The sequence below is a fragment of the Athene cunicularia genome (assembly GCF_003259725.1).
Source record: "Athene cunicularia isolate RWA chromosome 11 unlocalized genomic scaffold, athCun1 chr11_part2, whole genome shotgun sequence".
Lineage (NCBI taxonomy): Eukaryota > Metazoa > Chordata > Aves > Strigiformes > Strigidae > Athene > Athene cunicularia.
In genome coordinates this window covers 1,714,984-1,735,518 of record NW_020799114.1, presented here as the reverse complement: position 1 = coordinate 1,735,518, position 20,535 = coordinate 1,714,984, and the positions used below count along the sequence as shown (strand labels likewise).

At 44.0% G+C, this 20,535-nt stretch overlaps 1 protein-coding gene across 4 annotated transcripts in view; it reads right to left on the bottom strand.

The window, feature by feature from the left end:
• GALNS (galactosamine (N-acetyl)-6-sulfatase) overlaps positions 1-20,529 on the bottom strand; it is a 51,260-nt gene extending 30,731 nt beyond the window's left edge. For 3 of the 4 annotated variants that reach the window (XM_026857058.1, XM_026857059.1, XM_026857061.1), the window contains exons 1-10: positions 20,469-20,529; positions 17,130-17,253; positions 15,813-15,887; positions 14,757-14,859; positions 11,733-11,876; positions 9,815-9,881; positions 9,571-9,698; positions 8,631-8,770; positions 7,353-7,456; positions 1,151-1,287 (exon numbers count right to left, since the gene is read on the bottom strand). In XM_026857058.1, the coding sequence (XP_026712859.1) occupies positions 1,151-1,287; positions 7,353-7,456; positions 8,631-8,770; positions 9,571-9,698; positions 9,815-9,881; positions 11,733-11,876; positions 14,757-14,859; positions 15,813-15,887; positions 17,130-17,253; positions 20,469-20,477 (1,031 nt within the window). In that variant the 5' untranslated portion in view covers positions 20,478-20,529. Of the gene's footprint in view, positions 1-1,150; positions 1,288-7,352; positions 7,457-8,630; positions 8,771-9,570; positions 9,699-9,814; positions 9,882-11,732; positions 11,877-14,756; positions 14,860-15,812; positions 15,888-17,129; positions 17,254-18,742; positions 18,759-20,468 lie in introns of those variants that run through there. The other variant, XM_026857060.1, reaches the window with a different exon arrangement.
• Positions 20,530-20,535: the final 6 nt, after the last annotated feature.

Genomic DNA, 20,535 nt, shown 5'->3' with positions numbered 1-20,535 from the left:
GAGAAAAGAGAAAGAAGAGAAAAGAGAAAGAAGAGAAAAGAGAAAGAAGAGAAAAGAGAAAGAAGAGAAAAGAGAAAGAAGAGAAAAGAGAAAGAAGAGAAAAGAAGAAAAAAGAAAGAAGAGAAAGAATAAAGAAGAAGAGAAAGAAGAAAAAAGAAAATAAAAAGTCCTGAGTGTGCCTTCAGTGACTGCTGTTGTAACACAAACAGCACCAGTTCCAAGGGCTTGCTGACCGCAGTGAAATTCTCTTTTAAAACAACAAAGAAGCTTTACAAACTTGCAGAAGACGGGATAAGCCGTGTGTGAGGAACCTGCAACACCTGGGGTCAGCCACTGCCTGAGCTCTCAGGTAACACTGGAGGCACGCTTCTTGCTTAAGAGGAACAACTGTACAGAACAAAGGCTCACATCCAACGCAGAAAAGAACTCAAATGTGGTTTTGTTCACGCGTTTCCCTGATGTCTCACAGACTAATAATGTTTGTATTCTGATTTCCCAGGCTGCCAAATTCCTCATCAAAATCACAACTCCAAGACCTCTCCTGACCTCCGACCCTTCTGACGGGAGCGCCAAGGGTATTTGCTGGCAGGTCTTTGTGCCTGCACCCCACAGCTGACAGCACACTCCTCCGTGCCCATAAAGATCCCAGGACTTTAACCCAAATGTGTCCCTGCAAAAGCATCCTCACAAACAGGACCTTGGGAGGAGGTGGGCTCCCAGATGAGCCGCAGCAGCGCAGCCTTTACCTTCAACCTCTCTCAAGCAGGGGCTCTGAAGACCCAGCATACTCTTGGATGTTTTTCCAGTAATAAATTATGTATTCTCCCCTACCCAGGCTACAGTCCTCAAGCTTTTATCTCCCCTATTGCCATATGTTGTTCCAGGGATCCCTGCTAACCCCCTGACATTTGCGTCTGTCCCCAGACTCCGCTGTCTGGCAACATGCCACATGTCAGGAAACCCCACCTCTGCTTGCTTCACCAGAGAATTAATCCAGAGCAAAAAAGCTACCCCACCTCACTGAGCCGGAGCACAGATGCATCGGTTCAGTTTATAAAATATTTCTGTAAATCTGATTTAAAAAATAAACCAGGATTTGGCATCCCTTCAGTCTGGAGGCAAGGGTCAGAGCTCCGGGCTCATAACTAACCTGTCAATTAGCTTGCCCTGCAAGATGGCAGGTAAAAGGTCGATGCCATCAATCTGTCTGTCACTGGGAGGCTCCAGTCCCGCCAGGGAGAGGCTGGTGGTGAAGAGATCCATCACGTTGCCCAGCTGATGACTGATCTGAAAAAGCAACAGAAACGCACTTGCGGAAAAACCTTCAGTAAAAGCCAAAATGAAACAGGCTGGTTTCCACCAAAGCAGAAGTATTTCTTCCTGAACTTCCTTCCCTGCTAAGCATCTTTTGAGAGTATCTCCCTTTACAGTGCTGGGATCACCAGCAAACCTCTATTAAAATAATAAAGGAAAGGAGATGATCCGTATTTCTCCACTTCTAGGGAGCATTTGCATTTTGATTCATTTTTTCATTTGCCTCTCTTTCTTCTCACTTCTCTCTATGTATCCACTTTACAGGAGCATGTTTTTGCAGAGTTCAACTTAATTTAGCAAATTCCAAGTCATCTGTGAATTGAAAAATCAGCACTTAAACCAAGAAAAAGAAAGTCCTTGATTTGTTCCCTCTCCAGGTCATCTCTGGAGTCCAGAATACCCTGAGAGAGTTCCCAGAAAGCACAGGGATAGATGGATAATAACAAAAAGAGCCTGATGACTTCATCTGCAAACCATTTCCAACAATTCAAGAACTGTAAAGTTGTGGTATTTTTAGTATAAATTTTAATAAGGGAGAAAAACATCTGGGTTTGGCTCCAGTGGAGATGTACAGGCTTTTTTTTTTTCCCCCCCTTGCCTCTTTTTTTTTTTCCTTCCTTAATTGGAAGCCATACTTATCTCTCTGGTCTTAATTATTTATATTTTAAAAACCTAAAAAGTCTGTTCTGACTGATTCTTTCTGAATCTTTGCTCCCAGCCTGCTTGTGATACACCAGAGTTATCTGGTGTAGGATGTTTAATTAACCAGTGACACATTAAATTGAAGCAGCTACATCCAAATCAAGAGCAAGACTGTTTTGCACCAGGATGCACCAGCACAAGATGTGAGATGAAAAGAGCCTTTCTCAGCCGTACCACTTGTGCGGAAACAAGAAGCCGCCTGATACAAGCCCACATCTGTAAGTACAGAAGCATTTTCTGACTCAAATCCAAGCCCCAGCAGCAGCCTTGCGAATGTCAGTGTGAACATTACGATGCCGGGACTATCAAAGACTTTTTATCTCCGAATCCTCTTTCTACTCACAAACAGACCCCCAGCCTGTAAGCTGACACTAATTATTTAAATATGACAACAAATGATAACGTCATAAATCAATTTTTTGTGAGATGCTGGTTGTAGAAAAAAAAAAAAGAAGGGAAAATGTTATTTTTGCTGGGACACTAAGCCTTTTATTAAGAGACTGGGCTGAAAAAAAGTGAAGTTAAAGGAAGAATTAGCGGTGAAAAAAAAAAAAGAAACGGGAGAAAGCAACATGCAGGGGACTGATTATAAGTTTAACATTACAATATCACATTACTTGATTACAGTAATTCCAAATTTTAATGGCTATCATTCATCAGAAGTTGTTGGCAGGAACACATAATATTAAAGCTGCATGCAAGAATATTTCTACAACTCTTCAGAAGAAATCAAAGTGCAAAGCTCTGAGCACAAGGGGAAGCCTGACCATGGAAACCCTTGCCTAAGAGAGCAGTTGGATCAGTTGACCAAGATCAAAAAGTCTTGCAGAAGGCCTTGGGCATTTGAGATTAAGCCTTATGCACGGACACCGCTGCCGAGGCAGCCTGAAAGAGGTTGTGCTCAGTCCGTCCTTGCAGGCAGAGGGATGAGCCCCCAGATCCCTCACAAAAAGCAGATGTATACGTGAAGTTCCCTCTCTGCATGGAGGATGGGGATCCATGGAGGATGGGGATGAGGAAAACAGACCTGAGCTCTCTGATGGGGCAACCCTGCTTCTTGCTCTCCCCAGGGCCACCGGGCAAACGTATGGCTGAGGAGAACCAAAGCTCGTCCACGGGATGAGCTGAGGGACAGTGCTGCGCCCTCCTCGGGCTGTCCCCTTGGCTCTTCTCTGCTCTCGGCTGTGCTCTCAGAAAGGACTGAGATGTTCAAACCACAAAACCAAACCATCAGCTCACTCCTCACAGAGCCGGGGAGCTTCGTGAGCCACCGGCGTTGGGAACGCTGCGCTCCCTCGGAAGTCAAAGGGGATTACAAGCACTCAGCGTCTCAGCAAAGATGCTCAGTCCCTCGCAGGCTCATCTGCCGGGTAATTTACCCCAAGCATGCCTTAGGAGAGCTGCAGGGTCAGCAGAACACCATATGCAGAGCTTGGAATCTAATAAAGAGGAGATCTGGCGCACGCCTGCTCCCTGACAACTGCTACATCAGGAGCAGGCGGGCAAACTGGTGCCTGAGACTTTCTGTAATTAGACCTCTCTCAATTTATAAGGCAAATCCAAAAGTCACTTTTCTTGTTGTCGCTCCATTCCCTCGCCTCAATCTTTTGATAACAGGCAGCAAGAGGCAATCGCTGACCTGAGCCTCGTGCCCCTAATATCACCTAATTTATACATCGCGTTGTGACAATCCTGTGGGGCCACCATGGTCTTCTTGTACTGGCCCTTATTAACCATAACCAGATGTAGATGACTCTCTTTAATCATCCAATTACGTTTCTGGTCTCAGACAACATTTTTCCATGAAGCAGAGAAAACTTCTTAAGGAAATTAAATGCCCATGCCACAGCCACTTGGATTTATCTGTGCTCTGCAGCACCACACTGAAGAAGGGGGGGGAAAAAAAAGGTTAATATTTTCTATAAAACTTTGAAGTATTTTCAGAGAAAAATAAAAAAATTACCATTTTCTCCTGTCAACAGTGCTCTTTCATTCCAGTTGCCTTTCCTTTTTTTTTTTTTTTTTTTTTTTTAAAGAAAAGAAAAAGAAAAATCCAGAGAGGGCAACAGCTCAGAGAAAATAAATAATATATAAAAAAAGAGTGAGATCAGATATTGCTCGTATCAGTGAGAAACAGCCGGTATTACGCACGTAAGAACGGATTTTTCCCCCCTCCTTCCCCCCCTTCTTTTTAATAAACTCTCAGTATACACATAACGTCTTTAAGAAAATGAAATCCTTTTGCTGTGGGCCACGTTGCTGGAAGAAATAGTCACCACTGCTGTTATCAGTGCTTTCAAGCTTTAACTCTGAATCAAAGGCGACAATTAATAAAGTCGCCCCCGCCAGGAATGGAAAGGAGGAAAGCTAAATATTTGAAACTGGGTGAACAAATGTCAGGGTGTTTTTAAATAAAATCCTTTTACAGTTATCACAGTGAGCAGACCTGATATCCCTGTCTAATTCAATTTCAATTTGCGCCCCATGGGAGATAGCGAAGAAAAGGTTGCAATGCTGTCTTTGGGTTGATATGTTCTTTTCTCCTTCAGGAAGCAGGCACGAGAGAGGAAGGGGAGGAGGGTGAGGGAAGAGAGGAGGAGGATTCAAATACCAACAGAATATGATTTTTTTTTTTTTTTTCCAGCTGGATCCTTCCAGAAGGCAGCTGTGATGTGGGGAATGTTGAAATGCCGATTTGTCATGAATTCACCTGGAAAACGTAGCTGAGGAGGAAACTGCAGAAATGCTGTTGGTGTGTGAATAAATATTCTTGATGGGGGACCAGAATTAACTGAATGTTGATGCCAAGAGCAACGCGTGCTCCCGAGGCATCCTTCTCCCCCAAAAAACTGCAAATCAGCCAACTGCACGAATTATCCTAACCTCTGTCAGTACCCGTCAAGTGTTCACAACCCCGTCACCTATCTGCTTCTGTTTAAATAAAAAAGGGACTCCTTTATTTCAGCAAAAGTACCCTTTAATAGAAATAAAACCCCTCCATCCTATATGTCAATAAGATGATAATAAACTGCCAGATCCCATCAGCATAATGAACCTTCCACCCCACATCTGGATTTCACCGGCCAGACACACAAACCCTATTTTTCTGGCTGCAGTTGTGCCCCCTGAAACAGCTGCTGGCCCTTCCCCTGCTCCTCAAAATGCCCACGGCTGGAAAGGAACCACCATTTCACTGGGAGCAACCCCAGCACGGGAAGGAGAAGTTGACCCTTCAGCTTTTGCTTGGAACCCCTGAGAAGTTTTTTTGCTTCCACCTTGGTTCAGGGCTCCCAAGCCTTTTGTTTCCTTCAACTCTTCTTTTGAAAAGAAAGAGCAGTGAGAGACTTTGAAGCAGTTTTCCCACGTTTTACAGATTCCTGGACTACACGGGACTTAGGTTGACCAGTTCAAACTCGCAGTCAAGAAGCTAAAACGGTACTAGCAAACGTGTCTCTTCACTTACTGCATCAGTGAAAGGCAATTATGAAGCAATAACTACAGGCACGCTACGGGCTGAGCTGTATCACACGGAAGCAACACCAAACCTCTCACCTGCCGTCAGTGCTGCTGTGGGTACCAGCGCTGGAGCCTCGATGGCAAGAATACAAGCAGAAAAGACATGTAAGTAGCTATCACATATTTACTTATCAGTAGTGTCCTTCGGGGGACTGACTGGGAGCAAAGCAGCACATCCTGGGGACAGAGCTCAGAACAGGCTTCTCAAGTGGAGTCCAAGAGGGCATCCGGGAGCGTAACACCCGCACGGGCAGAGAGCTGGCAGGCAGCATGGGTAAGTGGAGCCCAGGATAGGGAGGATTTAAAGTTAAGCACGTGCTCAAGTGCTGAGGGTGATACCAGCAGTGGTGGAGGAGGGGATTTTCGGGCACATACCTGCCCCACTAAGCCTTAAGCACACTCTCAGCTCGCTGAGCATGCAGGGGCTCACGGCGCTACGGTGGCGGCCAACCGCCCAGGCAACCACGTAACTCTGCACCGAGATGGCTGTTCACAGGAATGCAAACAGCAGCTTCAGCCGTGGCCTCAAGCAGGAAGCCATGCACCGCACCAGGCTACCGAGAACATTTTTGCGCCCCGGAAAGCTTCAGCACTGCACTACATGCAAAAAAGGCTACCTGCGAGGGGGGCACCAGCCAGTCACAGTTAGAAAACAAGCAGGCACAATGATCTCTCTACTCGTGTTCTTAATTATCCTCAAGAGTTACTACAACGGAAAAAATTTTTAAATTTGGTATTTACTTGTTCCCATTTATAATGCATGTTTACTTTTAGCACATTATTTAGTTTGGACATGGAAAACAAAACAGTCAGCTTCAGTTTCATGTTCTCGTATGCTAGCCCAAGGCTGTTGTACTTGGCTTGTAAAGGCTTTATGGAAATGTTTAAATTTAAACAAAAAGACTGTTTTCATTTCAAATTAAAAAAATAATAAAACATCCCTAGTCGGTTTTTTGAACTCTTTAAAAATTATGAAACCAAACTACCCTCCTGCCCTCAGCTGCAGATCTAAGCTATCTGATGGCTTCCTCCTCAATGCAAATGATAAATTATCATTATCCTGACTCAATTAAACCACCAAAAAGGAATGCAACTTAGAAAAATGTTTTATTTATGAATAGTTTGCAGTCTTAAGCACAGTGCCCAGTTAATGAAGTATCACTTTCTTCAGGGATAAGAGATGCTTACAAAGGGGAGGGAATCTGTATTATTTACTGTGAACCTTGCCTGCAGAAGAATTGATTACATCCTTCTTTAATGAGAACTGGGACAAGAGAGGCTGGTAGTGCCACTGGAGGATTATTTTGAAGTGATCATATCTGAATTTGTGTACAGGCAGAAAAGAGCAATACTCTGGTATCTAGACCTCCCCGAGTGGAACTTTTATCAAACACCAAAACAAGAGCCCCGAGGGTCAAATCACTTGATCCTTCAGGGCACAGAGAGGGTGTGTGGGCAACACACTCCTGCTCTACACTGGGACACGCATCAGCAGCGTGTCTTTACACCCCAATTTGTTCAGACACATAACCCACTAAAAATACTGTGGTCCAAAAGAACGAAGGGTTTAAATAGAGCAGAAAGACAGCTTGGTGCTCACAGAAGTGTTGATCATAGACACTCTAGATGCAAATTTGCAATAACAGGAGCAGCATCGTTCTCTAGGGGCAGCCTTCAGCTCCTGATTTAGACAAGCATCTGGGCAGACACGTTGGGCACGTTAAAAGTCTGATCCAAACCCCACTGAATCCAGCAAGAACCACTCCACCCCCTTCAGTCCACTTAAAGAGCGACCAGAACGGTTCCAAGCAGATACTCACCCCTCCTGCAGGTATGTGTCCGGGCCACCAAGCAATAGCTGGCTCTCTCATGCCACCTTCAAAGGTGGTTTGTTTGCCACACAGAAAACGCCCATTGCTTCCTCCTAGAGAGAGAAAAGCCACCATAAAACACACAACACGCCAATATCGTTTTTCAAAGGGGCACTGTTAACCGGGAAATTTTTAGGCTAGTTTTAAATGAATTTTCATTTCTGCATGAATGCTTCTTCAAATAACATGTCCAGAGTCGTTCTGGGTTTTGTTGTTGCTGTTTGTTTGTTGTGTTGAGGTTTTTTTAATATCCCTTTATGACAAAGTTTTAGGAGTGTGTTTTCAGGTCAGGGAGAAAGTGACAGTTAAACGCAACTTGCTATCAACCAAATAAAGGAAAAAAAAAAACAACCAAAACCAAACAGAAAATACTTGGCTGGCATTTTCTTTCCCTTTAAGGATGTTAACTGCTGTTTGTAACTAAAGGAAATCTGACACTTTCAGGCAGAAATAGTATTTTTTTCATAATCCTTTTAAAGTACCAGAGCACTATTAGATGCAGATACAAGAGTGCATTCTCTGAACGTTCACTCTCAGAGATAGCAAGTGCTTTGCAGGAATGTCTGGGATTTTAAACCCAGCCTTGTAGCTAAACTTGCCGAGGAACAAACAAGGAGGTCTCGCGACTGATTCCAGGTCACCCGAAGTCAAACACAGTGGTTGAGCTGAAATCAGAACTCGGGATACTCCCTGCTCTGTGGTCCAATAACCACGAGACAGCCTGCCTCCAAATACAAGAGTGGGTTATAAAATCAATTTGCAATGACTCCGAGAGAAACAATCTAAACAAAAGAAAACTCGTGAAGTAACAAAGATACTTTTTCTTCTTTATATTGTTCATGAGAGCTAAAGGAGGAGGGACTCTTGAACTCTCTGTAATTACTCAGCTCAAATATGCATTTGGCAGATGGAGAGTAAACACTCTGCTAAGTTATTGTGCCTGGTCCTAAATAAATCACAAAATATTCACCTCTGACAGTGGAAATGAACACAGGTGAACAGGCACACTGGGTCAGGCTGAGGGTCCATTTAGCCTAGGATGCCTCCTCCAGCAGCGACCAGGAATAACAAACATAAGCTAACTCTACACATAAATGCTCTGCATTTTGAGGCTTCTCCTAAGTGCATAACACAAAACCCCAGGCACAGGTCTCCTTCCCCGCCAGACACAGAGATTGAAGGCTTGATTTCACAACCCCAGCCCCGGTTTGTTCATCTGAGGCTCACCTTGTTTAGGAGCTGAAATGAGAGCAGCCCCATTATCAGAGGTGAAAAACACAAAAGTGTTCTCACTGATGCCCAGCTTCTGAAGATGTTTTAGGATTTTTCCAATGCTATCATCAATTTCTCGTACAGCGTCCCCATACCTGAGGCAAAAGCAGATGCAAACTTAAAGGCAGCAGAAGAGGGAAAGTGTCACACAGGGTGACACGTTGCCATCAGCCACAACGTTTTCAGTGGGGGTAATTTATACCCAACGCTGCAGAAATGCTTCTCTTATGCATCACGTAATGTAATAAAGTTTTCCACTGTCACTGCAAATACCTGGAGAGAGCAACCTCTTGGGTATTAAGAGTCAGAATTTGTTCAGATGTCGGCCACTCTTGGACAGAAACCAGCAACTGATATAAATTTAGCTATAAAGTTCTCAAATATAGGCAAAGCCACTTCGCCATAGACTTGAAGCTAATAACACGGTTTTGCTTATGGACGCTGGTTTGAAACTGCACTCTCAGAAGCAGGGCTCACAATATCTACAGAGCTCTTTGCCTCCTGTAAATTGTGTTTTTCATGCGTGCTTTTCTACTTGCTGGTCTGATTTATAGGCTTTTAAAACAGGCACTAATCATACAAAAGCCTTCCAAAAAATCATCTGTGCCATATACAGCACTTCATTACTCACACAACTGGCAAAGGAGCTTAGACTCCCCCCTCCTCCCCCATTTCAGTCACATGATCTTCATTTCGGATTATAGTAAAATTATTAAAGAACAATCCAAGCAAAGTCTGCACAAACTAATGTATTTCAGCACACGCATACGCTTTTGAGAAATGATCTCTATACTTGGTTCTAATAAACACTGCTTAGGTTTTCTGTTTCTGCAGCATGAGGTATTAATCAAAAAAAAACCCCAACAAAACCAACACTCACAAAAACAAGACTTACAGTCCTCTCTGACTAGTGCCCAGGAACTGTTTGGAGGCATAAACAGGAGCGTGGGTAGCATCAACTGCCCAGTATAAAAAGAATGGCTGCTGGCTGGCCTGCTGCTTGCTAATAAAATCGAGAGCTTCCTGTAAACAACAATAAAAATGAATTTAACGGAATCATCCTCTGCCATCTAAATCTCTCCAAAAAAAGCAGCATAAAGTCACTGCAGCTTAGAAATCAGTATTAAGATGGACAGTACCTGCAGGTAGATCTGAGTCAAGTTGGCTTCACCCGTCTTCAGATCAATTTTGAAATCTTCATAATATCTTAGGTTAAAATGAATCAGAGAGGGAAAAAAAAAAAAATCAATCCTAAGGAATATACAAGATAAAGAGGCTTCCTCCCTCCCTTTACCTACTGGGTAAGCAGACAACAATCAGACCAGAGATGCTACTCAGCAAACTGTCTTCAGATATTAAAAAGAATGTCACCGTATATTTTTCTAACGAGAGAAAGCGGTGAAGCAGCTAGATCCAAATTGAGGACTACAGATTTTGGACAATCTTGAGCCACCGACCTTTTACTGTTATTAGAATAGGGGTAGTATGCTTCAAGATCTCATGCTGCTATTCCTGCAGTAAGGAGCTGTTTGAAAAGCGAGTAAAATTTTCAGAAGTACACAACAACTTCCAGTGAGACCCTGGAATCAGAACTTGGGCTGCTTGGAAACTTTACGTGAGAAGGATCTTTAGACACCAATTAAGCAAAGGGCAAGGGGCAGTCCTCGGGAGAATAACAGCAAGTGAAATAAGATGACAGCAGCCTCAAAATGAACGGACGAGAATGTCACAGACTGCAGACTCGGAGCACAGAATGGTGCTGCACAAACAGACAAAAGGTTATTACAAACAGGAAGAGAAGGAATAAAAAGGTCTTTCAGTACAGAATGGAACCAGCTTCCAAGAGAAGTAGAGGAATGAAATCATCACAGGAAGCCTTCAGGGTGCAACGGGATAAGCAAACACCTCTGGGAGGAGGCACTCTAGAGCAGCCGCTTCCCTAGACCATCGGACCTTTATTAATCCTCAGAATCAAACACCTAGCTTCATATTTAACGAGCTTCAAGTTGAAATTTAGATGGAAAGGTAGAGCTGAGGAAGCCAGGATTCCTACAAAAAGTGGTTTAGGAGTTCCGAATAAAGTTTAGTAGTTGACTACCACGCCAAGTCTCTGAGGGGCGTCAATACCATCGAAGCAGGTGTGTATTGTCTCAGCTTTAACTGGAAAAGTCAGAGGGCTGCAATCACAACTGATTGCCCAGGCAAGTTCTTGAGGACCTTTTGCTGCCAGCATTTTGTCTTCAAAGCCTCCTCTTCCTCCAGGAAGGACACGCCTTGCTTCCTCTCCTAGATGAGAAACTCCCATACCTCTTGGTGGTTAACCTCTACCTTCCTGTTTCTGCCCACCTTGTGTGTTTTCCCACAAGGCTTTCCCTTCAGTCTGTCTTAGTTCCAACAGAAACCACCACCCAGGCCTTGTAAGGCTGGATATTGGCCGTCCCCAGACTAGTAGGGGGAAAGTCCTGTTCAAAAGCACAAAGGCAAAGCAAGAGATGAGATCCCGGCACAGGTCCAGAAATACAAACAGGTTTCGAAAAGAGACAAGACTAGTTCATAGAAGTCACTGTCTGTTAATGATCTGCTCGCAACCTTCAGTTTAGGAAGGTGGACAACCGTACAAGGACCATTCCACATATCCCTTTTCTTATACCCTTTCTATAAGCCTTCACTACCAGTGGTCATGGCAAAGTATAAGGGATTAAATGGACCCAGAAGGGCCGTTCACCTCTTTCACGACCTTTTACAAGCATCTCTTCTGCACTGGCTCACTGCCGAGCTGCAGGACATTCAGGGCACTCAGTAGGAAGCACCCCAGACCACATGAGGCAGGATATTCTCAGTGCTCGACAGGCTATGGAAGTCCTCTGCACAGGGTGAGGTACCTGTAGATCACTGCCCGTCCAACTGAGTCTGTAACTCTGATTCTGAAGCAGCTGCTGTTTTCACCAATCCCTTTTCACTGAAATGGGTTTGCTATGCCAGCACTTATCTTCCAGCACTGTAATGTCAGCAGGGAAAGCAAAGAAAATAACATTAACAGGCAAGTAGCTGAATTACCTGCCAATCATTTCCCAGTCCCTATACACAGGGATATTGGGGAGCGCTCTGTTATCAAAAGGTCCAAAATGGCAGTTTGGGGATCCAAACCATTCATCAAACCCGTGCTTCAGGGGGTGGAACTGGGGCCGGTGACCCAGATGCCTAGGAGAAAAAAAAACAGATGAGTTAAAATTCTACTGAAAAGAAGCAAAGAATAATCTCATCAGAATGGCATGCAAGAAAACAATCTTTGCCTAAGAAGAAAAACTTCAAGCATTTTAATCAAATAAATGACTGCAGAGCATCGTCTTGATCTTTCTCATACTTGTTGCAAACGCATCCATGCGGTCTCAATCCAGTGCCGACATTTCTCTCATTTTAGTCCGCTGTCCAACCTTTGTTTTCTATTATTTCCTTCTCCTGGTGTCTTCTCATGCTGCCTCGATGATCTGTACCGATGGACTACACTGCCCAAAGCTACTGCAAAGGCGCACATAATGTTTTACTAAAGGATTCTGATCTACGACAAGTCACTTTTATACCACTAAGCTGTAAAAACACAAGGTAAAGCTCATGAAATGTACCATTATATCTACATTCCCTTTATGGAGTATTCATGCTGCCAAAATGTTACGAGAGACCTGAATGTAAATGAGAATGAGTTCTTTATGTGCACATGTGAACATAAAACACGTTTAGCTACTGCTGATGACAGCTCCATTCTACTATGCAGCTTGAAAATTCTCCATCCTTAACTTCAAGATGAAGCTCCTCTCTCATCTCCAACTTCTGTACTGAAAATTCTACACTTTACTCATTTATACTATCTTGAAGATACAGAATGCCCATCCTCTGCCAGTCCCTAAAGGAGACCTTTGCAGCTAAATGTTTATTTAATCATTCCAGCTTCCACTTACAAGCCTGCATCTGCAACCTGTCCATTTTGTGCCATCACCCCCTGCACACTTTCTGAATATAAGGGGCATAAAATGCATTACCTGAAGTAAAACAATCCATGGTGTTATTCTGAGCTATTCCAAAATGAGTTATGACAGAAAATAATCATCATTCCAGCTACGATCATAACTCTGTGATGTAACTAAAACTGCAACGTCTGACCTGCAGGATTCTACCTTCTCCTCATTTATATACAGGATAATACAAAGTGATTGCTGGATGTTTCTACAACAGGGAACGTGGAAAAACTATTTTATTCTAAGAAAGTCCTAAGAGAACTTAGAGAGGAAGAGACTTGAAAAAAGGTATCAAATAATTACTGAGATGCAGATTATTCTCACCTTCTCGTAACACAAAAAAAATAGAGATATTTAATGAAATGCAACAAATTCTGAAGTGGTCATGGAAAATACTTGACTCGCAAACACACAATTAAACTGTGGAACTTACTGTCACAGGACACGCTGAGAAGTTTTTAGAAGGGATGCTCAAAGGATATAAAAATCTTCTGCTGGAACACTTAAAAAAAATCTTTCCAAGCCCTAAAATTCTACACATGGCTAGGATGAGGCTCCAATTTAACTCCTGCACTTTGCATTTCTTTACACCTTTCTAGGGAGCAGGTGGCATGCACAAACGACAGAGACTGCTGCTGTACAGTACCAGTCCCTCGTCCTGTCTGGGGTAACAGTTCTTGGGCGCACGACGACACCGCGCTGCACGCTCAGATTTAGTTTCCTCCTTGCTAACAGCTGCAGGTCCTTCCAGATTTGCTGTTTTCCAAATAACTGCCTGGAACCAATCTGTATTTGCGTTGTTTATTTCTTTTCCCTGGGTGTATGAATTTACATTTATTAGCACTGAACTGCATCTTATTGCATTCAGCCCACTGATCTGATTCTTCACAGGCACTCTGCTGGTTGGATTTGTGGTAATAAATAATTCACTGTCTTAGGTTAGTTTGCCTTCCTTCCCGTTTCAGCAGCAGCGGTGAATCCGACCACAATCCAAACTCACTCTTCTCTATCTTGTTAACGAAACTGTTAAATAAACTATATCCCATTATTTTCCTGGACAGTATCCCCCTGATAATACTCCTGTCCGAAGTCTCTTCATTAGCCATGACTCTGTTAACCAAGCAGCCCTCCTCTGGTGTCCATGCAGTTTTGAAGGTGCTGTTTATGCATTTATTTATTACAGCGCTGTTACAAACCGTGACTTGACTCTTCAGAGATCCCCAGGCCCCGTGGGATTCCACTACAGCCCACAAGCCCATTTGAAATTCAAATGTTACAAATGCACCAAGTTCCAACTATTACAGTGGTAGTTCCATCGTGCTTGTTTGATCTGAGTATCTTTCAGGTTTTTCCCTTCCGATTCTTCGCAGACATCACAAAAAATTGGGTTTTAGAAGTTCTTCTGTGTCCTCTACAAAGATTATGCTCTATTTCCATGAAAGTCCATAAAGTCAAAGGATAATATTCACAGAGTACTGGATCACCCCTCTCAGTCTTTTAAAACGACTGGTATCAACTATCCCCATCAAGCTACCCTTATCTACCCCGACCTTCTACACTTGATGAACAACCTTCAGCGTAGCCCTGGAGATGTCTGCATCTCTATTTCTATACCACCCACTTCCACCTCCCCAAAAAGCAGCTTTCACAATTTAGTCTACTCTATTAACAAAAAACCCCAACATACAGCAGGGGCCAAAGATAAAAAGCACGTTGGTGCTCAAGGCAAGTTCCAACTTGGCATTTTTTGATTAAACTAAGTAGTGTGATACATGGATGAAAGCACAAAGAGTTGAAGGGTTTATAAATATATATATATATATACACACACATATGAAAACCCCTTCAACTCCTTCTGTGAAGCTGTATATATGTACTTGTAATGGTAATACTCGATTCAGAAATTGATCCCAGCAGGGGCGGGGGGAGATCCACCATAAATTTCAAAAGTTGGACATCTGAGCTTCAAAAGAGGTTTTTTTCCTACAGTTCTGGTTGTTCTGCTCCTTCACAAAACAAACACACGCTTACTGAAATCTCAAAGCAAGAGATTTTAAAACGAGTTTACCATTTGCCAATGATCTTATTGACGTAGCCAGCTTTCTTCAGCAACTCTGGAAGCAGTAACTCAGAATCTGGGATTCCTCCTACTATATCCTGTGGCGTGTATGCTGCATAAAACAAACAAACAAAAAAAGCCCCAGCAATATCAGTCCTTGGAAGTCCTCCCAGGGCATGAGATGAAGAGAACAAACTGATTCAGAGAGATCAAAGGGAGAACTCCACACACTTGCACACCAAGGCCAGTAATAAAGGGGGCTGCCATCACGGAATGAAGGTGAGACCCTTGAAAGGGGGGGTCAGGAAGAAAGCAAGTGCTTTAGGTGTGCATTGGAGTTGTCTTTACTCTTGCGAATTTGCTTTCTATTTCTTAAAATGAAGGCACTTTTTTTCCCTTAAATCAAACGATCGATAAACTTGCTCAGACTGCAAGAGCTGAAAGAAATGATATGTCTCTCACAGCTCACAGTTCTCTGGCCCTTGAGAATCTAAGGTGTGACTCTGGTTAGGATGGGGATAGCCAAGCACGCTCGCTGATCCGCAGTGTGAACCAGTACATAGCTGCTGATTCTCGCCCAAGCATGCCCACACACGTGGCATCTGTCACACTGGAAACAATGAGAGGAACCAAAACCAACCCAGTTATGAACTGGTAATCTTCCCTGGAAGCACCCTGGGCACAATGGTGCTATGAAACTGAAACGGTTAGAGAACTGGTTGCTGAATAAAACCCTAAGCAGCTTGTTCCTTACTCTGGGTGTTAACATACAGCCCACGTGACTTTCTTTCACCAGACACCAATTACACTGCCCAGAGGAAACACCTCTCAGCCTGCAGAAGCAAACGGATCAACCAGCCTTGTTTAGGTCCCTTAATTTGAGGAGGTTGTCTGCTTGATGAGGAGGAAGCAATAAATTTCACGCTTATTACCAGCAGTTAACACGGTAATCTTTTTGTGCCACTCTGGAAGATCACAGAGCCAAGAATTTATTCAAAGCAAAACTTCCTATGAAGCACAGAGGGAAATCAAGAGAGGAAAGCAAATCAGGAATGAAGCCCGTACCATTTCTGGCATGTGCATTCGTGGTGTAAAAGCCATTCCTGACTGGGAGACGGCCTGTCAACAGCGCTGCCCTTGCTGCAAAGAACAAAAAACATTTTATTTTACAAGCGTTCTCTGCTTAATATTAATATTATTATATTAAGGCTGAGGACAGTGCCCTGAGTGAAGCATGGCAGTGCCCTTTTGCCACAGTCAGCTACTAAGATCATTCCCATCAGAGCACGCAGCACCTCCCCTCCCCAGCGAGCCACGGAGACAGCAAGGTTCTGATACGACACCATCTGAGTTATTCCAAGACAAACCCGACTGAAATTTGGCCCCTCTATTAAATGACCCACTGCTGAAGAGTAATTTCAGTCGTCAAGCGAGCAGCCCTCCTATCTCAGTAATTCTAAAAGGAATACCTGACGTATCTATGTAAGAGGAAATCCTAACACAAACTGATTGCACGCTTAAGGCTGAGTTTTCAAGCTTGCCTGAACAGAAGTCATGTAACAGTGAAGAAAGAGCTGTCCAGCTTTGACAATAAAAGTCAAGTCCTGACTGCAGGAAACGTTTAAACAGATGTTCAGCTTTAAGCATATGTTTATGCAGTACCACCACTGGATTTAGCAGGACTTCAGCATATTTTAAAGGCCTTTTCTGAGCAAGGATGTCCCCAGCACACCGCCAAATGATAGCCTAAATGAAAGGCCACCTAGAAAGCCCCCGCTCCTCATTTTTGTTTCAGTTCTTGGCTGCCAATCAGGTTTGAGTTAAAAACAAATGAAAAAAACAACCCACCCCAAAGAAAAAAAACCAGTAAGGATAAAAATATCTGCATCTCCCAGATCCAAACGTTTCTTTTATCTCTTGTCTGTTCCCCAAGAATCTTGCAAGCCAGCAGGGTCAAACCCAGGACATAGCCTGCCACCCCCTACATGAAAGTCTCACCAAAGCCAATGGAATCAGACAAAACTACATACAAACTGTGTTCAGCAACATTTTAGATACTGCTTTGTCTGTTTATCTCAAACTGAGAAAGCTGAAAAAATGCAACGAGGCTAGAGTACTAAACTGTAATGTTGTAAAAAAATCCTTTAGCTGGACGGATTTGCTCGCTAAAACAGTGCTTTGTATGAACTAAAGATTGTAGGTTTTCCAATCAAAACATAAATAAAAAGGGAGCAAAAAGCAAGATCAAAGCACCAAATCCAAACTCTGCCCTGAGGGTAATCACTGGTTTGGTTGCTAGTTCATGTCAGATGCTGGCAAACATCCCGCTCTGCTCAGAAGGTGGCATGCTTATATGCTAGTTTAAAACTCAAGTTTACTTACACGGAGAACAGAGGGGGTTGGCAGTATAAAAATCCAGGAAAAGCATCCCTTCTGAAGCCATCTGGTCTAAGTTAGGAGTTTCCTTAGAAGGCTCTCCGAAAGCTCCCAAATCACCCCAACCCATCTGTAAAAAGAACACACCGAAAGACGTAAAAGTACTTTTACTCTTCCACAATGACAATGCTTCTGGGCCCACATAACGCTTTTATTGTATCCCTGCATTCCTAAATCTTTATAGTGCTCATCTCCCTGCTTAGGGAGTACAAAACAAACGTGAAAAAAAATTATCTTCCCCAACCCTGTGAAGGTACATTTCTTTGTGTTGGACCATTAACCCCAAGACTCCATCTCAGCCTGCTGCATCCATCCATCCATTTATATATCTATCCATCCGTAACTAGAAATGCAAGGAAAAGGTCTAAACCCAAAAGCAGTGCTGCAGGAAAAGAGAGAAAGTGTTTAAATGCAAGCTCTGGAGAGGAAACCTGCCAGAGGCATCATATGTCACTCTGCTTATTTGCAAGACAGTGGTTTCACCCTGCGTCTTCCTCCTAATTCAGAGGGGTCACACAGCCAGGAGAACCGTAAAATTACCATCACGTTGTCTGCGTTCATTGCTGAAAACTATTACTGCTAATAATACAAATAAAAGTAAGTGACTTAAAACAGAAGGTTCTAGAAGGCAACAACTTAATGAGCAATTAGGCACCATGGTTGCTAGAGATTATGTTATGCTTTAAAAAGGGAAATAGCTATCTTTAATACAGATGCGTATCAGGTGAGCAACTGATAACGGAGGGCGTAATGTATTGAGATCTTTAGAAAACCATCTGTCTGGTCCCATTTGAGAGTCTAACATTTACACTGCAGCGGTGCAGTTTGGAAAAGAAAACTGTTGGAGAGCTGCAGAGCCGGCTGTTGAGGTTTGAACGAGGAGCAATTAAATGGTACCACCTCACACTAGGATGGGGAATGAAAATGGATTCAGCGGGATCACCCCTGAGTTCTTGTTTCTTCAGTATCTTTATCAAGGAAGGAGGGGAAAGAAAACGGGGAAAAAAAAAAAAAAAAAAAAAAAAAAAGGAGTATCAAGTTGCTCTAATTCACACACGGCGACAGAGTTGCAGTAGTTACCGAAGGACCAAAAGAAAAAGACCACGGAGATGTATTTTTAATGAAGAGCATATTAAATAAATAAACAGTTTGCAGAAGCTCCAGTCAGGATCTGTGCCTCATCATGCCTCATGCTGTACCAACACTTCTAGAGTGGGATAATCACTGTCCCAAGGAGCTTTCATCTTGAAAATTAGAAATGCCAGCTTGGGGGGAAATATTCCTGAATGGAAAATTGAGATAGACTGCCGGCGGCTCAACTGGCCGGAAAAAAAAAAAAAACAAACAGGCTTACAAGTTAATTATCTTGTACAGGAGTGTAGAACCACTATGAAAACAAGAGTCAGGTTGAATCGGCAGAACGGAGCCAAACAGGCGATAAGAGCTTGCCCACCCTTGGAGTCACATACCCACCCTCATTAGCTTAAAACAGCACACAACGCATTTCTACTACAAACACACCCGAAAGAGGACGCGAAAATATTGGAAGAGAAGCAAACCAGGAAAATGGCAGCAACTTGAATGTGTTGGAAATGAATACATTTCCTTGCCCGTGTGGCTAAGACCACCACAGGGTGCAAAAGCGAAAAGACATTTAGTTGGAAACAAATCTGTGATTATTTCTGCTCTTTAATGATTTCTTGCCTTTTTTTTTTTTTTACCCCTAGTTCAGAGAGCAAAAATTGGCAGAATTAGTTTTCTTCTATGGTTTTTCAGGAGGCAAGTTTGGGTTTCTAAAACATTTCCTGAAATGTACTGGAGTTTTTTCCTTGTCCATGCTTGTTGATGCACCTTATCAAGCGCTGCTACAACTACATCCATTGCTGGTACCAGAAGATACTCCCACAGTTATTTTTGGAAGCTGCAAAACCAAGCCTTAACTTCAGAATGATTCTGTCAGGGTTCGAAGATCACCAAGACACCCTGGTTTTCAACATTTACCAGCCACAGGAATCCTTTGTCACAGACTGTGGAGTTAATTGCTCAGTCATTAAGAATGGACTGATAGATAAGGGGATTACACTTCAAGATAAAGTATGTAGGTAAGCACCAGTTCCAAAAGGCTTGAGTATGGGCTTGACTTTATAGATCCAAGAAGTCTCCTTTGTTTTCAGCAGGACATCCACACAGGAGGAATAAGGAGAGGTTTGTGTGCAGTGTCTCTAGCACAGGTCACCTAAAGCAGCTCTGCCCTGAAGGAGGAGGGCAGGGATACACCAGGCCTGGGCCTTCCTTTCCTTTCTTCACCACTTTTTAAACAAAATCCAGAAAAGACTCGAGAAAGACAGCAACTGAGCATGTTGGCTTTCAGAGTAAGTACTTACAAACTTATTCAGATATTCCTGCTTATTTCCAAGTTTCCCAGATCACCGCATCAAGCCATGAGCTGCGCCTGAGTCACTGGGCTGAAGACCTCTGACCATGAATCACGGCACTGACCCTGTCCATGTGCTACAACAACGGAAAGAGATGTAGCACACAGCTGGATGCGGAGGCCACACCACCTGGAAAGGATGATGTGTGAACCTGGGTCTGTGACCCACGGGGGATTGTGCACACCAGGGAGAGCTCGAGGCAGTGTGACAGAGCTCTAAGCAGCACAAAAAAGCAAATAAATGCTCAAGCCGTACTCTCAAAAACACAAGTCTTGCCAGGCCCAAAACCGGCCCTTGATAAGCACTTAGGAAGATGTCCAGAAAGTGTAATTTGCAGGACGATGCTCACAGGGAGAAAACTTGACGAAACTTTAAATTATTTCAAGGCCTCTCCCCCAGCACAGGTACAGCTCTGGACCCAGCCCACGCACCACAATGCTCCCACGAGCTCGGGACCGCCACCACAGCACCTCCACCACGAGCAAACTTCCCAGACACCAGCAGAACGTTTCTGCCAGAGGCTCCACTCACAAGGCGCCAGCGTTCAAGCCGTACCCTGCCGAGCACCCAGGGCCTGGGCCAGTGGGCCACCACAGCAGCCTCTCCATCAGCCCTCCCCACGGCCGCCGTGCTCTCACCCCGACAACAAGCCAAGGCCCCCATGTCCCTCAGCCCTTCCCATGAACCCAAGTCCCCCTGTGGGGGCCGGCACCCAGCCCCCTTCTTAGTGACAAACAGGGACCTCTCAGTGTCACCACCCCCCCCAAGTGACTTCCTCGCAGTGACACGGGCCCAGTCCCCCCGTGACAAGTGTCCCACCCCGCGGGGCCCCCTCCCCGGCCCCACTCACGTCGTCCATGAGGAGGAGGAGGAGGTTGGGGGGCGCGGAGGCCGCGGCGGGGCGCAGGGCCCAGCAC